The sequence below is a fragment of the Bos taurus genome, chromosome X (assembly GCF_002263795.3).
Source record: "Bos taurus isolate L1 Dominette 01449 registration number 42190680 breed Hereford chromosome X, ARS-UCD2.0, whole genome shotgun sequence".
Taxonomy (NCBI): Eukaryota; Metazoa; Chordata; class Mammalia; order Artiodactyla; family Bovidae; genus Bos; species Bos taurus.
The window spans coordinates 23178539-23197755 of record NC_037357.1 but is presented as its reverse complement, the minus strand read 5'-3'; the positions used below and the strand labels follow the sequence as shown (position 1 = coordinate 23197755).

At 40.2% G+C, this 19217-nt stretch overlaps 1 protein-coding gene across 3 annotated transcripts in view; it reads left to right on the top strand.

The window, feature by feature from the left end:
* The window catches only part of ATP11C (ATPase phospholipid transporting 11C), a 168682-nt gene that overhangs the window by 135058 nt on the left and 14407 nt on the right, over nucleotides 1–19217 (top strand). For all 3 annotated transcript variants that reach the window (NM_001293100.1, NM_001435168.1, NM_001435169.1), the window contains 4 exon segments: nucleotides 7551–7678; nucleotides 13194–13329; nucleotides 15762–15827; nucleotides 18036–18139. In NM_001293100.1, the coding sequence (NP_001280029.1) occupies nucleotides 7551–7678; nucleotides 13194–13329; nucleotides 15762–15827; nucleotides 18036–18139 (434 nt within the window).

The following is a 19217-nucleotide window of genomic DNA, read 5'->3' as shown; positions in this document are numbered from 1 at the left end:
TTTGCCTTCCTCAGTTGCTCAACTGGTATGTGAATTCATTTAACAAATACTTCTTGAGTGCCTACTGTGTGTGCTGTTAAGTATTGGGAATGTAACAGTGATCAAAGCTCTTACCCCATGGGGCTTGCAGTACAGTGAGTGATAGGCAGAGAGACAGACAGCAATCAAACATATTACGCTGGGTACTGATACATCCTCTGAAGGAAAAAAAAAAAAAAACAATAAGTGAATAAGGGATTTATTGACTGTGGAAGAGAGCTGCTTTTTTAGACAACCTGATCTGGGAAGTTTTCTCTAATGAGGTGACATTTGGGCAGAGATTTGGAGGAAATGAGGGAAGAACCTAGGCAGACATCTTAGAAAAAGTGTAGCAGATAAAAAGAAGGTCTCTTGGTGGCTCAGACGGTAAAGGATCCACCTGCAATGCAGGAGACTCGGGTTCAACCCCTGGGTTAGGAAGATCCCCTGGAGAAGGGAATGGCAACCCATTCCAGTATTCTTGTCTGGAAAATCCCATGGACAGAGGAGCCTGGTGGGCTACAGTCCACGGGGTCGCAAAGAGTCAGACATGACCGAGTGACTAACATATCTGAGGTAGTGATGTTTGTAGCTTTCATTTTCACTGTGGCCTTATGCTGCTGCTGAATGCATAGACCGTTATTTGCAAATACCTGGCTCAGACGGTAAAGTGTACCTGCAATGCGGGAGACCTGGGTTCAATCCCTGGGTCAGGAATATCTTCCTGGAGAAGGAAATGGCAACCCACACCAGTACTCTTGCCTGGAAAATTCCATGGATGGAGGAGGAGCCTGGTAGGCTACAGCCCATGGGGTCGCAAAGAGTCAGACACGACTAAGCAACTTCACTTCTGGAATACATACAGGTTAGTCAGCCTTTTCAGTTTAGGTCTACTTCAGGTGTTCTCTGCAACCCAGGAACTTAGATATGAGCTATGGAGAAGGTAGAAATAGCACCAGGATGCAGATTATTTAAACAAAAATCAACTCTTTGTTTAGTAAAGCTGGAATAGACGGGTCTTTTTCTTCATGAAAAAGATACCATTCATTACAGTTTCACAACAACTGTGTTGTCAACTAAACCTGTGTTTGTTTGAGGACTTTTCTGTCTCCTCTGATTATGCATCTAAAAATTATAATTATCTCTCATATACACTCAAAGTACCATAGTGGAACAAAAATAGATGGATGATTCTTTTGTTTGAATAAAATTCAAGACTAAATTGCACAACAGTCAATCTGGGTTTTTTTTTTTTGTTTTTTTTCTTTCAATTTCTCATAAGCCAAAAAATGGAATGGATGGTTTTCAATGAGAATGTAGTGCAGTGTGCCAACAGACTAGTCGTCTCCCTTGAGAATTAACAGAAATCTAACACCTTTGGGGGGTTATTTTTTAGTTCAGTAATATATTTGCTGAACTTAAATCTTTGTGTGTGCAAAGTATCTCCATCTTCTATGTTCAGTTCAGTTTAGTCGCTCAGTCGTGTCTGACTCTTTGCAACCCCATGGACTGCAGCACGCCAGGCCACCCTGTCCATCACCAACTCCTGGAGTTTACCCAAACTCGTGTCGATTGAGTTGGTAATGCACTGAGTTGGTAATGCCATCCAACCATCTCATCCTCTGTCGTCCCCTTCTCTGCCTGCCCTCAATCTGTCCCAGCATCAGGGTCTTTTCAAATGAGTCAGTTTGTCGCATCAGGTAGCCAAAGTATTGGAGTTGCAGCTTAAACATCAGTCCTTCCAATGAACACCAGGACTGATCTCCTTTAGGATGGACTGGTTGGATCTCCTTGCAATCCAAGGGACTCTCAAGAGTCTTCTCCAACACCACAGTTCAAAAGCATCAATTCTTTGGCGCTCAGCTTTCTTTACAGTCCAGCTCTCACATCCATACATGACTACTGGGAAAACCATAGCCTTGACTAGATGGACCTTTGTTGCCAAAGTAATGTCTCTGCTTTTCAGTATGCTGTCTAGGTTGGTCATAACGTTCCTTCCAAGGAGTAAGTGTCTTTTAATTTCATGGCTGCAGTCACCAACTGCAGTGATTTTGGAAGCCCAAAAATTAAAGTCTGCCACTGTTTCCCCATCTATTTCCCATGAAGTGATGGGACCAGATGCCATGATCTTAGTTTTCTGAATGTTGAGTTTTAAGCCAACTTTTTCACTCTCCTCTTTGACTTTCAAGAGGGTCTTTAGTTCTTCTTCACTTTCTGCCATAAGGGTGGTGTCATCTGCATATCTGAGGTTATTGATATTTCTCCCGGCAATCTTGATTCCAGCTTGTGCTTCCTCCAGCCCAGCATTTCTCATGATGTACTCTGCATATAAGTTAAAAAAGCAGGGTGACCATATACAGCCTTGACATACTCCTTTTCCTATTTGGAACCAGTCTGTTGTGACACGTCCAGTACTAACTGTTGCTTCCTGACCTGCATACAGATTTCTCAAGAGGCAAGTCACGTGGTCTGCTATTCCTGTCTCTTTCAGAATTTTCCACAGTTCATTGTGATCCACATAGTCAAAGGCTTTGGCATAGTCAATAAAGCAGAAATAGATGTTTTTCTGGAACTTTCTTGCTTTTTCGATGATCCAGCGGATGTTGGCAGTTTCATCTCTGGTTCCTCTGCCTTTTCTAAAACCAGCTTGAATGTCTGGAATTTCATGGTTCACATATTGCTGAAGCCTGGCTTGGAGAATTTTGAGCGTTATTTTGCTAGCGTGTGAGATGAGTGCAATTGTGCTGTAGTTTGAGCATTCTTTGACATTGTATTTCTTTGGAATTGCAATGAAAACTGACCTTTTCCAGACCCATGGCTACTGTTGAGTTTCCCAAATTTGTAGGCATATTGAATACAGTACTTTCACAGCATCATCTTTTAGGATTTGAAAAAGCTCAACTGGAATTCCATCACCTCCACTAGCTTTGTTTGTAGTGATGCTTCCTAAGGCCCACTTGACTTCACATTCCAGGATGTCTGGCTCTAGGTGAGTGATCACACCATCGTGATTATCTGGGTCTTGAAGCTCTTCTTTGTACAGTTCTTCTGTGTATTCTTGCTGCCTCTTCTTGATATCTTCTGCTTCTGTTAGGTCCATATCATTTATGTCCTTTATTGAGCCCATCTTTGCATGAAATGTTCCCTTGTATCTCTAATTTTCTTGAAGAGATCTCTAGTCTTTCCCATTCTGTTGTTTTCCTCTATTTCTTTGCATTGATCACTGAGGAAGGCTTTCGTATCTTTCCTTGCTAGTCTTTGGAACTTCTCCTTTCAAATGGGTATATCCTTCCTTTTCTCCTTTGCTTTTGGCTTCTCTTCTTTTCACAGCTGTTTGTAAGGCCTCTTCAGACAGCCATTTTGCTTTTCTGCATTTCTTTTTCTTGAAAATGGTCTTCCTCCCTATCTCCTGTGCAATGTCATGAACCTCCATCTATAGTTCATTAGGTATTCTGTCTATCAGATCTCATCCCTGAAATCTATTTCTCACTTCCACTGTATAATCATAAGGGATTTGATTTAGGTCATACCTGAATGGTCTAGTGGTTTTCCCAACTTTCTTCAGTTTAAGTCTGAATTTGGCAATAAGGAGTTTATGATCTGAGCCACAGTCAGCTCCTGCCTTGTTTTCGCTGACTGTATAGAGCTTCTCCATCTTTGGCTGCAAAGAATATAATCAGTCTGATTTTGGTGTTGGCCATCTGGTGATGTCCATATATAGAGTCTTCTCTTGTGTTGTTGGAAGAGGGTGTTTGCTATGACCAGTGCCTTCTCTTGGCAAAACTTTATTAGTCTTTGCCCTGCTTCATTCTGTACTCCAAGGCCAAATTTACCTGTTACTCCAGGTGTTTCCTTACTCCCTACTTTTGCATTCCAGTCCCCTATAATGAAAAGGACATCTTTTTGGGGTGTTAGTTCTAACAGGTCTTGTAAGTCTTCATAGAACCATTCAACTTCAGCTTCTTCAGCATTACTGGTTGGGGCATAGACTTGGATTACCATGATATTGAATGGTTTGCCTTGGAAACGAACAGAGATCACTCTGTCATTTTTGAGATTGCATCCAAGTACTGCATTTTGGACTCTTGTTGACTATAATGGCTACTCCATTTCTTCTAAGGGATTCCTGCCCACAGTAGTAGATATAATGGTCATCTGAGTTAAATTCACCCATTCCAGTCCGTTTTCGTTTGCTTATTCCTAAAATGTCAACGTTCACTCTTGCCACCTCCTGTTTGACCACTTCCAATCTGCCTTGATTCGTGGACCTAACATTCCGGGTCCCTATGCAATATTGTTCTTTACAGCATCAGACCTTGCTTCTATCACCAGTCACATCCACAACTGGGTACTGGTTTTGCTTTGGCTCCAGCCAGACATCCTGGAATGTGAAGTCAAGTGGGCCTTAGGAAGCATGGAATCGGTCCGTCCATTCTTTCTGGAGTTACTTCTCCACTGATCTCCAGTAGCATATTGGGCACCTACCGACCTGGGGAGTTCCTCTTTTGGTGTCCTATCTTTTTGCCTTTTCATACTGTTCATGGGGTTCTCAAGGCAAGAATAGTGAAGTGGTTCACCATTCCCTTCTCCAGTGGACCACATTTTGTCTCCATCTTATATGTAGAACATGTTCTTAAGCTCATTGAAAAGGTTGCATACATTATCTCTTGCTTTGTGTCTGCTGCAGGCAAGAAGTGTGATCCCCTCCTCTAGGCTCTCCCAGCTTGCTATACAGTCACCACGCTGCCTCCCCCTCTACACTTGATCTTAGCTGAAAGGCCAAGAAGTGATTGCCTCCCCCTCTAGAATTCGAACTCCTTGCAGACAGGGCATGAATCTTCTCTGTTCTCAGTATTTCACACTTGGTAAACGCTCCGTAAATATTTTTTCCCCAGCAAATGTTTTTGAAGTCAACTAATGAATGAACTGATGCTCTATTCAAGTCATTACCAATCTTTTTGAATCAACATCCACTATGATAGATATTGTATCTTTAGTAGACGTTGATTGAGAAATGTATAATTCTGTTAATTTGTGTCACATTTAAATTTAAATGCATTTTATTAATCAGAAACATTTTGTATGTGTAAAAGATACATGTGAATATGGGATATTGTCTATTCAGGTCATAGGTAATAGTTATATTACAACATGTAGCACTGTGTAGAAATTACTGAACTCAGTAAATATTTTCATCAAAACAAGGTTCATTATAAACACCTTAATATTTTTTCAATAAAGGAATATGTATAATGTCAGATCAGTCCTATACATATACATTATAGCTTCCAATGTCTAGTCATTCATTCATCCAGTTTTTGTTGAATGCTTCCTGCAAGCCAAGTTCTGTTCTAGGAATTCAAGATTGTCAAAGCCAGGCGAACACTTGCAGTTCATCAAAGTAGGTTTATTAGTCAATGCAACAGAAAGAATGTACACCATGAGGAACAATGGAGCCTCTTAGAAAGAGAGTGTTAGAAAAGTCTTGTAAGATTTGGGCTTGAGTTAGGTGATTTGGGGAAGGGTTTAAGAAATAGTAGGGCCTTGCTGGCTGCTGTTAGCAAATGGGATTAATTTTATGACTGGCCATGTTAGTAAATCTTGTCCAAGAAGCTAACATGTCATTGGTCAAGAAGTAGTAGTCACCCGGATTAGCCAGAACATAGATGTTGGTCATTATTGTGATCTGGACAATGTTTTGTGTCTGTGTTCAGAAGTGATTATGGAGTGGTCAAGTGTTTTTGTCTCCATCCATCACAATCATAGTGGCCTTGTTTGATGTTGCTGTTTTGTGAAATCATTTGTGTTCTACAGAGCACCAGTGCCTAGCTGTGAGTGCCAGGCCAACTCTTGGGTGTCAGGGGCTGCTTTGTTTTTTCATAAGCTACAGCTATCAATAAAACAAGTAAAAATCCCTGCCCACACAGAGCTTAAATTCTAGTGTGAAGAGAGATACAGTAAACATAATAGATTTATCATGTAAATTAAAAGGTGATTAGTACTATAAGAGGGGAAAAACAGGGTGGAATAAATGTGTTCAAGAGAGAGGACGTGGCAAGTTAAATCAAGATTGGTCTGACTAAGAAGGTGACAGGTAAAGAGAAGCCAGATCAAGGGGGACTTTACAGCCCCACCATTGTAGAAACTTCTTTACTTTTAGAGATAAAGGAATCCACTGGAGAGTTTGAACAAAACAGTGATTTGATTTCACTTATTTTCTAGTATAGCTGCTCAGGTAGTTTTGTTGAGAATAGGCTACGGGTCAAAGGGAGAAGAAGCAGGGAGAACAACTAAAGGCTTGCATGATGGTCAGAGTGGAGGGGCTAAGAAGTAATGTGGTTCTGAATGTATTTAAAAGTGAAGCCAGTAAACACTTCTTCATAGATTGGATAGGAATTGTGAAAAAGAGAAGAGTCAAGGATAAATACAAGATTTCAGTTCTGGTTGATCAAAAAGATTTAGTTGCCCTTTCCAGAGATGAGGAAGACTTCAAGAGAAGCAGATTTCAGGTGAGACAAGTCAGGAATTCAGTCCTGGACATAAGTTTGAAAGATACTAGACACTTAGGAGGTATTGAGTGGGCTGTTGGTCATATGGAACAGGTCTGGGCTACATACAGGAATTTTCAGTGAATGGGTTGTACTAAAACCACAGGACTGTATGAGATCAGCTAGAGAGCGAGTATAAAGTTCCACACATGGAGTGCTGGAACACGCCAACACAGAGGGCTCAGGAAGAAGAGGAGCCTGAGAAGGAATGGCTAATGAGGTAGAAAGAGAATCACTCAATTCAAAAAAATGTCTTGTGCAAGTAAGCACTACCAGGCACCAAGGTATATACTAGGGTTGCAAACATTGTGGGGCCACTTACTGAAGTAGGGAACATGGGTGGAAGTGGATTTAAAGGGAATGAGTTTGCTTTTAGACATTGTGAATTGCAGGTTGTCCTATGGGACAACCAGCAGGAAGTTTGGTCTGGAGCCTACGGAATTCAGGGCAAGAAAGAGTCGTGACCATGTGAATATATTTAGCTTTGATTTTTGTGAATATATTTATTTAATCTTTAGTAAATGGCCACATTCGATATCATAAATACAGTCCGGAGAGGGTCATAGTGGTATTTAAAAGCATGTAAAATATTAATCCAAAAAACTGTGACACAGGCTGTCCACTGCTTATATTTAGTTTTCCTAAGGAGTTCCTCTCTTATACTTAATTGGTCTTCATTCACTGAAAATTTTTTGAAAAGTTCTTGTTTAGTATCTGTTAGAAATAGAGTTTATAGCATGTAAACATTCTGAATAAGAGCCTATTTTTAAAGGGAGAGTATATTAATATGATGTATTACAATATGTTAGTTTCTTTTCTGTACTCATCAGAGTGACCTTATTTACAAAACGTTTTTGTGCTGTCACACGAAGTATGAAAGGAAACTGTCTTGTTTTAGCTTGTGATTTTTCTAGACAGTTTAATATCCTCTGGCAGATGATTGTTCCAGTACATTTATTTCTCTTTTGTGGTTTGTCATTATAGCCACTGTATGATGCTGCTTACCTTACAATGTACAATATCTGCTTCACATCCTTGCCCATCCTGGCCTACAGTCTACTGGAACAGCACATCAATATTGACACATTGACCTCAGATCCCCGATTGTACATGTAAGTTGAACATATGTAAGGTAAAATCCCCTCAGACATTCAAAGTTGTGGGTTTCATTTTATCTGCAGGTCAGAAAGACACAGAACTTCCCTCCTGGTTTGATTACATGGTTCTGTTCTGAATTTTTAGCTACTTAAACTAAACCATCCAGCTGGAAAATGACTTGTCCTGGGTATATGTCTTATACTTGGATGGGTGAAATTATTTAGTTCAGAATCAGTAGTTCCTGAAACTTTGCCTACATTGTCATAGAGTTCTAGAGTCTTAGATGAAGACAGACTAGTTTTAACTACCTGCCATCTCCTCACCTGCCACCTGATGTGAAGAGCTGACTCATTGGAAAGACCCTGATGCTGGGAAAGATTGAGGGCAGGAGGAGAAGGGGAGGACAGAGGAGGAGATGTTTGGATGGCATCACCGACTCAATGGACATAAGTTTGGGCAAACTCTGGGAGATAGTGAAGGACAGGGAAGCATGCTGCAGTCCATGCAGTCACAGAGTTAGACACGACTTAGCAACTGAAACAACCCCCTCACCCAAAAAAGGGCCACCCAAAGATATAATAGATTGAACTGACGATGTTATGTTAGGCTTTCTTTTGTAAACTGCCCCTGAACATAGCCTCCCTGCCTTGTTAGCCCCCATTCTAAAATGGCATTGTTGAAGAAAATAATTAACTCATCAAGCCTTTATATTCATGTTGTGTTAGTTGGAAATAGTTGTTTTTCTCTTGGATGGGTATTTGGCACTAGCCCCAGTTGCTTAACCTTTGATTAATTGGATTTTTGTAAGTGAAGCCTACAGCTAAGGATAAAGATGTTAATTTACTGCAGATTATAAGCATTATTGAATAGTGGGTAGCAACTGCAGTAGAGTGAGTTGAGTAAGGTTAATTTGTGCAAAGTGAAGGTGTATGACTCATAAAGTCACAATTAGGAATTGTTAGACTTAACCACAGAGAAGGCAATGGCACCCCACTCCAGTATTCTTGCCTGGAGAATCCCAGGGATGGAGGAGCCTGGTGGGCTGCCGTCCATGGGGTCGCACAGAGTCGGACACGACTGAAGTGACTTAGCAGCAGCAGCAGACTTAACCAGAGTTATAAAATTTGTTCTCATTTTAAAGATATTTATTATGAAAAAATTTAAAACATGCACAGAAGTAGCAACAATATTATTTATATAGTGAACTTCCCTGTCCTCACCACTCCGCTTGAATATCAATTCATGGCCAATCCTACTTCATTAATAATCTTGTCTTCTCTATCAAGGACTTATTTTAAGCAAATATCAATCGTTATATAAAATAGTTATTCAGTACACTACCATACCTAAAAATTTAACAAGTCCATTATATCGTCAAATATCCAGTCAATGCTCAGGATTTTCCAGTTGACTCATGTCTTATAGCATGCTTATTTGAAACTGTATATAAGGCCCATATACTGCAGTTGGTTAATAGGCTTCTGAGACTCTCTTAATCTGTAGGTTATTTTGACAATTTATTTGTTAACAAAACCTAATCATTTACCTTGTAGAGTTTCCCCCAATCTGGTATTTGCTGATTGCTTCCTCATGGCATTAATGTGTTCTGCTCTAGTATTTCTTGCAAAGGTATAGTTTGATCAACAGAAGAATCATAGCACCCTTGGTAGAAATCTTCCAGAGCATGAGCTCTCATACCCTCTTGTTTAAATAAATGAAGACTCAAGGCCAGAAATGACTTGCCTAAGGATAGAGGTTATAATGAGAGGCCAGGGCAAGATCTGATTTCCCTCCTCCTGATGACCAGACCTGGGCTCTTTTCCACAGGCTGGTGGTTTTCAAATCTTGAGCAGCAGTGTTCTATCTTCAGACAACAACTAAAGTGAAGACCAGTAGTGCAGTGACTCTGGTGGAAGAGGGATTGGGTGGCAGGGAGCAGAATGCCTCTTGTTCAATGCCACCAAGAGCTGTAGCCTTGCCTATGCCTAATCTCAGCTCTGCCCTTGCTGAAGTCACTTGACTGAGATGGGCCTTAGTTTCCTCTTCAGTAACAACAGATCTAGTCACAGTGTTTAGGGGAGGATTAAATGAGTGACTACATGGAAAAACTTACAGGGGTGCCCGCATGAATGCTCAGTCTCTCAGTCATGTCCAACTCTTTGTGATCCCATGGACTCTAATCCACCAGGCACCTGTGTCCATGGGATTTCCCAGGCAAGAATACTGGAGTGGATTGCCATGCCCTACTCCAGGGGATCTTCCTGGCCCAGGGATCAAACCCAAGTCTACTGCATTGCAGGCAGATGTATTACCACTGAGCCACTGGGGAAGCCCACAGCAGTGCACATAGTAAATTTCGATGTGCTTAGTCACTCGGTCCTGTCCTACTTTTTGCAACCCCATGGACTGTAGCCCACCAGGCTCCTATATCCATGAGTATTCTTCAGGCAAGAATACTGGAATGGGTTGCCATGCCAAAATTTTCAGTAAATGGGAGCTATATAATCTTACTGTGCTATTAATAACACCCTTCTCCACATAACTTCAGGGCTATGCTGAGCACTTTTGCACATTAAGAATGTTGAAAACTTGAAGCAACCTATTGAGTACAAATTCTTGTAAGGGTTTCTATGAAGTTTTAGTAACGACACATGGGTGTAGCTCATGATTTTTTAATTATTCTTTTATTTATTTATTTATGGCTGTGGTAGATGTTCGTTGATGCATGCGGGACTTTCAGTAGTTGTGGCAAGCAGGGGCTACTCTCTAGTTGTTGTATGCATGGGCTTCTCACTGAGGTGGCTTCTCTTAGGGAGCGCAGGCTCAATAGTTGTGGCTCATGGGCTTAGTTGCTCCTGGATCTTCCTGGATCAGGGATCGAACCCATGTCTACTGCATTGGCCAGTGGATTCTTTACCACTGAGCCACCAGGGAAGCCTCCTCATGAATTTTTAAGTAATTTTGCATAGAGGGTAATAGTTGCCACATCTGATGGAGAAATGAAAGCCAGGGCATACCTATCACATAGCCCAAAAAGCGGCTTCCTGCCTGCCTGCCCTGACGAGACGCTGCTCTCAGCCTGTCACTGTGTTGGAGATTGCTCCATTGCTCTGAGTGTTCCTTTGTAAACAGGAAGCTCCAGTCTTCATATGTGGCTTTCTCCACATTTATACCATTTAATGTGACGTGTAGCCTTATGTAACATATTATAGATGTCACCTTCATGGACTTAGTGATGCAGGCGTTTACCAAAAGTTTTGATGTGAAATGTGATGTAACTGGATCTTTTCATATTTTTTGAGAGAAATTTGAAAAGTAAACTGTAGTACTTGTTTCGAGGGTAGAGGCATAGTCTTCTACCACTTTAAAAGGCAAAAGAAAGGTCTCGGTACACCTGCTGCCTCCGATTATATGGAAATGTTCAGGCCTGTGCTGCTGGTCAGCACCCCTCATCTTCATTCCCTCCTGTTCTCTTCACGTTAGCTACCACATTCTAAGTTACAGCAGGTCCGTCATTCACCTGAGTTCAGCTGGGAAACCTCAGCTATAACCCAACACACCATGATGCTACTTCCTTTCTTCCCACAATGCGTGATGTAAATCCAGTGACTGGCTGGAAAGAGAGGAACCACTTCTTGCCTCAACCTCACTCAGTGACTCTCAAAACCCTCATTGGCTGGCATTTGCTGGGTGCTCCTTTCAAGGCTCTTTGAGAGAATTGCCTTCCCAGTGGCTCCCAGTTGCCTTGCGAACGTGACTTACTGCCTGTGGGTAGAGCTCATTTCTGGAAAGCAGTTACCTGTTTCCTCCTGCAGCTTTCTAGGGCAAATAGCAGCGTATAGCTTTATGCATCACCGCCATTGCTGTGGAGAAGGAAATGGCAACCCACTCCAGTATTCTTGCCTGGAGAATCCCATGGACAGAGGAGCCTGGTGGGCTGCTGTCCATAGGGTTGCACAGAATCAGACATGACTGAAGCAACTTAGCATGCATGCATGTATTGGAGAAGGAAATGGCAACCCACTCCAGTATTCTTGCCTGGAGAATCCCAGGGACAGAGGAGTCTGGTAGGCTGCCATCTATAGGGTCGCACAGAGTCGGACACGACTGAAGTGAGTTAGCAGCAGCAGCTCCATTGCTGATTTCTGTGTGCACTTGGACATCTTAGTAGGTAAAAGTTGCTTAATTGCTGTTTTTCAGAAAAGCCCATAGTACTCCATACCAACAGAACAGGGATCAGTTGCACTTACATTACAAAGGTCTTTCTTATTCATTACAGCTCAATGACAGTCTTCATAATATTGGCAACAGGTACTCTATTTGAGTGATTTTTTTGATACATATTAAGAGGAATTTGAAATAGAAGCTAAAAAATTCCATGCACAGACCTATCTTCTTTCTGTAGCTCTGTCCCATTAGAATCGGTAGCCTTTTTCGACATCCTGACTTGTACCCAGAACACTCTTATTTTTGATGGATGTTAAACTTTGGATCTGTCCACCCGCCATTTATCAAAGCCTGGCTGTACAGCTTCAGACATGTTATTTGACTCATTTTAAAAATATAAAGGGCACCACAAGACCTAAGAAAGGTTAAATTCCCAGGAAGAAATCTTGATTAAAAGAAGTATTTTTATAATTATAGTTACAAAGTCATGGTAGCTTGTTTGGTTGAGAGCATGTGATTTAAAGTCAGCTCTGGCATATAGCTGTAGTAGTGGTTCCCAAACTTTACTGCACATTAGAATTACTTGGGGATTTGTACTTTTTTAAAATTTGACTGTGCTCAATCTTAGTTGTGGCACGTGGGATTGAAGATCTATGTTGCGGCAAGAGAACTCTTGAGTTGCAGTGTATAGTATGTTTAGTTGCAGCATGTGGGATCTAGTTCCCTGCCCAGGAATGGAACCTGGGTCCGCTGCATTGGGAGCACAGAGTTTTAGCCACTGGACCACCAGGGAACTCCTACCTGGGAAGTTTTAAAATTGTCCTGGTTAGCCAGGTTATACCTCATGCCAGTTAAATCAGAATGAGAGTGGGAGCCAAACATCAATGTCTTTAAAGATCCCCTTGTGATTCCAGTGTGGATCAGAGTTTGGAAACCGTTATGATACACCTTTTTGAGGCTCATTATTTGAAAATGGTAGTGATAAGAATACCTATCTCGTGGTTTTTGTGTGTACACAAATGGACTATATAAAACTCTTAACCCATTTTTATAAGCATATAATAAGTACTCAATAAATGAGCTGATTATTATTATTGATGATATTAATATTGTCAGTGATCAGAATCGTAACTTAGAAGCACTATAACAACTTACTCCAACACCTCAGACAGTAGGTGATTACACAAAGACAAATCTGTGTCTCTGTTTGATCTTTTAATGAAAGCCTACCAATCCCTCATGAGGAACTTTCATTCTATAAACAGGGTCAAACCCCATGCGCACCTTCAGCGTTTCACTGTATCTTTAAATAAACAGCCTACAGAGATTCATTAACTTGTGTTTTTTCCCATTTCTCAATAGGAAAATATCTGGAAACGCCATGCTACAGTTGGGCCCATTCCTATACTGGACATTTCTGGCTGCATTTGAAGGAACCGTGTTTTTCTTTGGGACTTACTTTCTTTTTCAGACTACATCCTTAGATGAAAATGGAAAGGTAAAAAAAATTACGTGTTTTGCTGTTATAAGCATGGCTTAATTTTTTCCATAGGCATTGGGTCTATCATACACATACTATAGCTGTAATCATTTTGCAAATTATTTCTTAAAGGTATGGTATTTAGTTCTCACAGCATCCTTAGAACAATTGAAATGTCAAAGTAAAAAATCACTTCCTGCTTGCACACCTAACTAGAAAGCTTATGTGCAAACCTCGGGAAGCTTAACTTGGCTGTAATTTTTACTAGATGAACAGAATTCTTGGGACTTCAGGCTTTGAACCTGTACACTTTGATGTGAGCCAGGGTTTTGCTGTTTTAAAAGCAAAGTCTGTCCCCACTCAGTTCTTAGTCTGTGCTTAGAGTGCAAGGAGGTAGCTGCCATATGTTTGTAGTATTTGCCCAATAATTAGGAATTCCCTTCTCTTCCTCCTTCCTTTCCACATGGGTGCATAGTGTTTTCCAGAAAGGCTACACTGATCCTGCCAGTGTCTTCCCAGCAAGCGACTCCGTAGGTCAGCACCTGCATTGGGGTGACTTTGCCCTGGCTGTGCTCTAGGAGAGAATTGCTGATGGGGTGAGGTCTTTGGCAGCCACACAGTGGAAAATCGAACCCACCTTGCATGCCGCTTCCACTAGGTTCTTTGCTATTTCTCAGCTTCCTCTTTTCTGGTCGTTCATAGTTTATAATCATGTGAAGCAAAGCTAAGTTTCAAAAAGACTTTACTGAGTACAATGACTATGTCTAGAACCATGCAATCACCATCTACTACAGAAGTGATAGGCTCAGTGAATTTGAATGATATACTGAAATTAGGTACTACAGTTAAAACCTCTCTAATTTGGACTAACAGAAATCAGTTTAATCACTGAGTAAGTGTTGATGAAATACAGATTTAGTACTTTAGTGTAGGTACACATAGCATTTGCCAGGGAGAGTTCCCTAGTGAATCTGTGTGCACCCTCAGGCCAATCACTTCAGTTTTCGAAGTCACCTTTGCCCAGTGGTAAGCAGAAGAAATTAGATTGTATGATTTCTCAGATCCCTTCAGCTTTATGACTTGATTCTGTAACTTTATCTTTTTATTTTATGTTTATTTGGTACATAAATTATAGACAGCTGACTATACTCTTCCACAATTCTGTTGATATGGTTCATTTGCTCAGCAAACTCTACTGGTGGTGCATGGGGAGCCTCAACCCACCCTATGTTTAATTCATCTCTCATTTTGAGTTCATTAAGTCCAAATGAATTAGATGTTATTGTATGTTTGCTAAAATTGTGATAAGAACTACTATCAGAAGTTAAACATAACACCATGTATGATTTGATCAAATCCTTTTTTTTTTTGCTGTTAACCTTAATTTTTTGTTTTTATTTTTTAAAAACCTTTTACATTTCATTTTCTGTTTTAATGTTATGCATTCAGATCTTGACAGCATTTGGTAAGCATATGTGCCATTCATTGCCATCGTTCGGATTTATACATGGTATCTGCTTTTCTTTGATGTGCACATGCTAACAGCTGTAATATTTATAGCCACAAAATTATTTTGTTTTTTTATTAAGATATAACTGACATGTAACATATGCCTCAGTTGTATAGTATAATGATTTGATATTTGTATGTACTGATTGATCACCACAATAAGTCTAGTTACCCTGTCACCATATCACCATATACTCTATTTTTATAATGTAAGTTCATTTGTCTGCAAATTAGTCCTTGTTTGAGATCTTTAGAGCTATATTGGGCTTCCCTGATAGCTCAGTTGGTAAATAATCCGCCTGCAATGCGGGAGACCCTGGTTCGATTCCTGGGTCAGGAAGATCTGCTGGAGAAGCAATAGGTTACCGACTCCAGTATTCTTGGTCTTCCCTGGTGGCTCAGCTGGAAAAGAATCCACCTGCAATGCTGGAGACCAGGGTTCGATCCCTGGGTTGGGAAGATCCCCTGGAGAAGGGAAAGGCTACCCACTCCAGTATTGTGGCCTAGAGAATTCCATGGACTGTATAGTCCATGGGGTCACAGAGTCAGACATGACTTAGTGACTTTTAACTTTCAGAGCAATATGACAGGAAAAGCCCATATCAAACTCTGTAGAGACAGGAGACATCCAAATGAGTTGTCTTATGAACATTACTGGTAGAACAGAATTTTTCCTGTCTGTATCATGCTAGTCTGTTCTTTGTTTTATGCTACATGGATTCATGAAATAAACCCTACCAACCACACATGTGGTGTACCTCTTCAAGAAAATTTAGGCTTACAGTAAAAGCCAACATATTGGCCTGATCTTTTGAGCAGGTATTTCCCTAAACAATTTATACAAAAATCCTTGTCAGTTACACACAAGATTAAACTGGCTGTTTATTGTTTTAAGCAGGCTTGTGTATTCATGGTACATGTAATTGTTGAATATTTTTCAGGTATATGGAAATTGGACATTTGGAACCATTATTTTTACAATCTTGGTATTCACCGTAACTCTGAAGGTTAGATTTTTATTATTCAAATATGTTTAACACCATATTTTTTTTAATACTTTCTGGTCTTATACTAATATATCTTAATTTTTACTGTGAGCTGTTATTCAAGTCTGAATGCTTATTAAAATTATGTGTGGTATTAGAGATTTGGACATTTGTATACTATTTGTGATCCATTTTTTTCCAGTATATTGTCTATCCTCTTTTTTTTTTAATATACGATACTTATATTGGAAATCTCTTCCTTTGTTCCTGCTGTTTTTGAGATGTTATGAGAAGTGGTATATAAATGGACTGTGAGTGTGTTTCCATGTTAAATACTTGAATATTTTTTAAGTTATATATCTGTTTAAGAAGGCCAGTCCTTAAAGGAATTTGGATACTTAAGTTGAAAATAAGTGTCCGTGAGCAAAATATGTGTGCCAAAGAGCTTGGTAGTGATGATATTTCATATAATGTGTTCATCACTGAAATTTACCCATATTAGTGATGAAATGCATAAGAATATATGGCAGATAACATTCAAGGAAAGCAGTTTTGGCAAAATCGTTGTCATTAACATGCAGCCGTGTAATAATGCTGTATGCTGAATACTGCCCTTAAGACTCATGAGTTGGGCCACCGTTACAGTTGAAGGTATAATCGAATTATTTTGATCATTCCAGTAATAAACACCTCACATGGAGTCCAAGAATGAGTACCTTTAAATGAATTTCATTCTGCCCATTGATCAGAACTAGATTCAGAAGTATAATTGACAAAGGGCCTCTAACCATTTCCCCTCTGCATTTTTATACGTGATCCATTTGTCATACTGAATAGAACTAACATGTTTGCATTCTTCATGTACTATTTCAGTGATATTTTAGGCTTGCTAGAAAATGTTACAATTCAACTCGGTTTAGCCACTTACTAGCTGGGTGTCCTTGGGCAAGTGACCTTGTTTCTCAGCATTTCTATTTCCTCTTCTATGAAATAGAAATAAAAGGACCACCTACCTCCCCTGGGATTTTTTATGAGAAGTCAATTAGTGAATATGTATAAAGCAGTTAAAGTAGTGTCTGGCACATAGAACGAGATTGGTACAATAGATACTAATTATTATTATTTACTGTTATATTTCATAGGATCATGACTTAAAAGGGGATTCTCTCCACCCTTTTTTACCCCTGGCCTTGTATATGGCCCCAGGGCCTTCAAGCACCCTTTGTAGTTAAAGTTGGCCTTACTACAACATTTTTCATCTGTCTCTGAAAAGCCATCCAGTCCATCCTCTTTGCATGAGTATTACTGTGACATGTTTCCTAGCAGCTTGGTGGGGGGTGGGGTGGAGGGGATTCAAGACTGGGCTGCATTCACAATGTTATCAATATCCTATTTATGAATGAGCGACTATTAACAGAGAGCTAAGGAGCAGGGTGTCAGAACAGCAAGTAACAAAACGGACACCACCTCCTCTTCAAGAATGAAATGCCCTGTATAGTAAGCATTGTGGCCCAGAAATTTTAAGAAAGCAGAGTGGACCATACGTTTTATTTTTAGATTGCATGTGAAAATCCCAGGTGCCACAGTCAGAAGAAACAATCAGTCCTGGAGGAAACATGAAAGGATTAAAATCTCAGGCAGCTGAAAAGGTTATTGATTCAATGGAGTAGCTGTGGGGTTTGCAATTGAAAGGCATGTTACATAGACCCGCAATCTGTGGTTCCATGATGCCTGATATGTAGAGCTAGTTGCCTTTTCATTTAGTAACCTCCCTTATGTTGTGTTTGAGGTCTCATGACTCCTTTGTGTAGTTGGTCTTTTCTTCCTAGCTACTCTTTCCCTCTTCTCCTGATCCTCAGTATACCTGCCTCCACCAGCTAGGGCTTCTCTTTTTGCCATCAGCTTCCTGACGACCACCACTTAAGGACATGGGGGCTCCAGTGTCCAGGATCTTACCATGACTTCATTCCTTGTCCTTCCTTCAGTAGTGAGGCATCTACAGTGGGTACTTCCTTGTCCATACCTCCATGCCTGTACTCTGGCATCTAAATATCTTGGGGCAGAGCTCTTTGGGAAGTCTGGTTCTGTTCTTCTAGTGCCGTTTGGCTTTGGTTGCCTGGCCAAGCTGGATCCTCCCACAGGTATCATGTATGAGTTATTGAATGCCACTAGATACTGCCTGGTGTAGTGTGTACACATCATGAAATTTCCTGTGTTGTATCTTTTCAGCTCGCCTTGGATACTCGTTTCTGGACATGGATCAACCACCTTGTGATTTGGGGTTCTTTAGCATTTTATGTATTTTTCTCATTCTTCTGGGGAGGAATTATATGGTAAGCAACTAAACATGTGGGAGTGATATGTAAATATTAAGAATATATTATATGTGCCAACATTAATTATACTTTTAAAGTTTTGATTATATAAGATGGCAAGTCTTCAATATTAATGGACTGGAAGTTACTTCTAGCCAGTAATGCTGCTAATTTTAGTTGAGATTTTAAATGTAAGTTTATAGACTGCACAAATTACTCAAAAGACTTTTTGACCTTCCTTCTGGTAGCCCTTGTGTAAATCTTTCAGCTTGAAGGTATGTAAACATCTCTCTGTGAAGTGAAACTAATTTCTAGCATGGCCTCTCCCATATGATTTCCAGTGGAAATACTCATCCTCTGAAATTTCTGCACAGTGTAGTGGCCAGTAGATACAGCCTTATCCATGTGGACCCTGTTCTCTCTTTATGGTATATCACTCTCATTCTTGCTACTGCAGATGTGCTCAAGGTACAGAATATATATCACTGAATACTCAGAGGGTGGTTATATCTTGAAATCACCATCCCATTGTTTTGGGGAAGGTAAAGGTGGACTCTGCAGCTTAGATTTAAAGTTCATTCCATTCATCTTGGTTCAGTAGATGTTTATTCAGAATCCATTTTGCATGAGGCACTCTATGGGATACAGCAATGAATAGACTATACCCCTGCCTCAAGAAGACGAGAGTCCAGTGTGTGCACATAAGCTGTGATTGGGAGAGTCATTAGAAATTAAAATCAGAGTTTCATCTCCTTTCCTTACTGCCAAAGGCCTATATTTTATTTTTAAATATCACAGTTGTTTTCATTCATTGGTGATTTCCCCTGAAAAGGAAACCAGCAGCAGAGAACAGGGCTAAAGCAAGCCATTGGTTGAAATTCCAGGCATACATATTTTCACTAGTTTGAGCAAAATCGTACATACAAAACATTCCACATTATCACAGAGGACCATGTTTATGTCCCTTGAGACTTAATTAGAAGAAACTCGTACTGTTTTGGAAAGCTTTTTAAAATAAAAGCCTCAAGTAATAAAAATATGGAAAACCGAATCACTTGCAGAAGTAGCAACTCCAGAAAGTATACTTACAGCATTT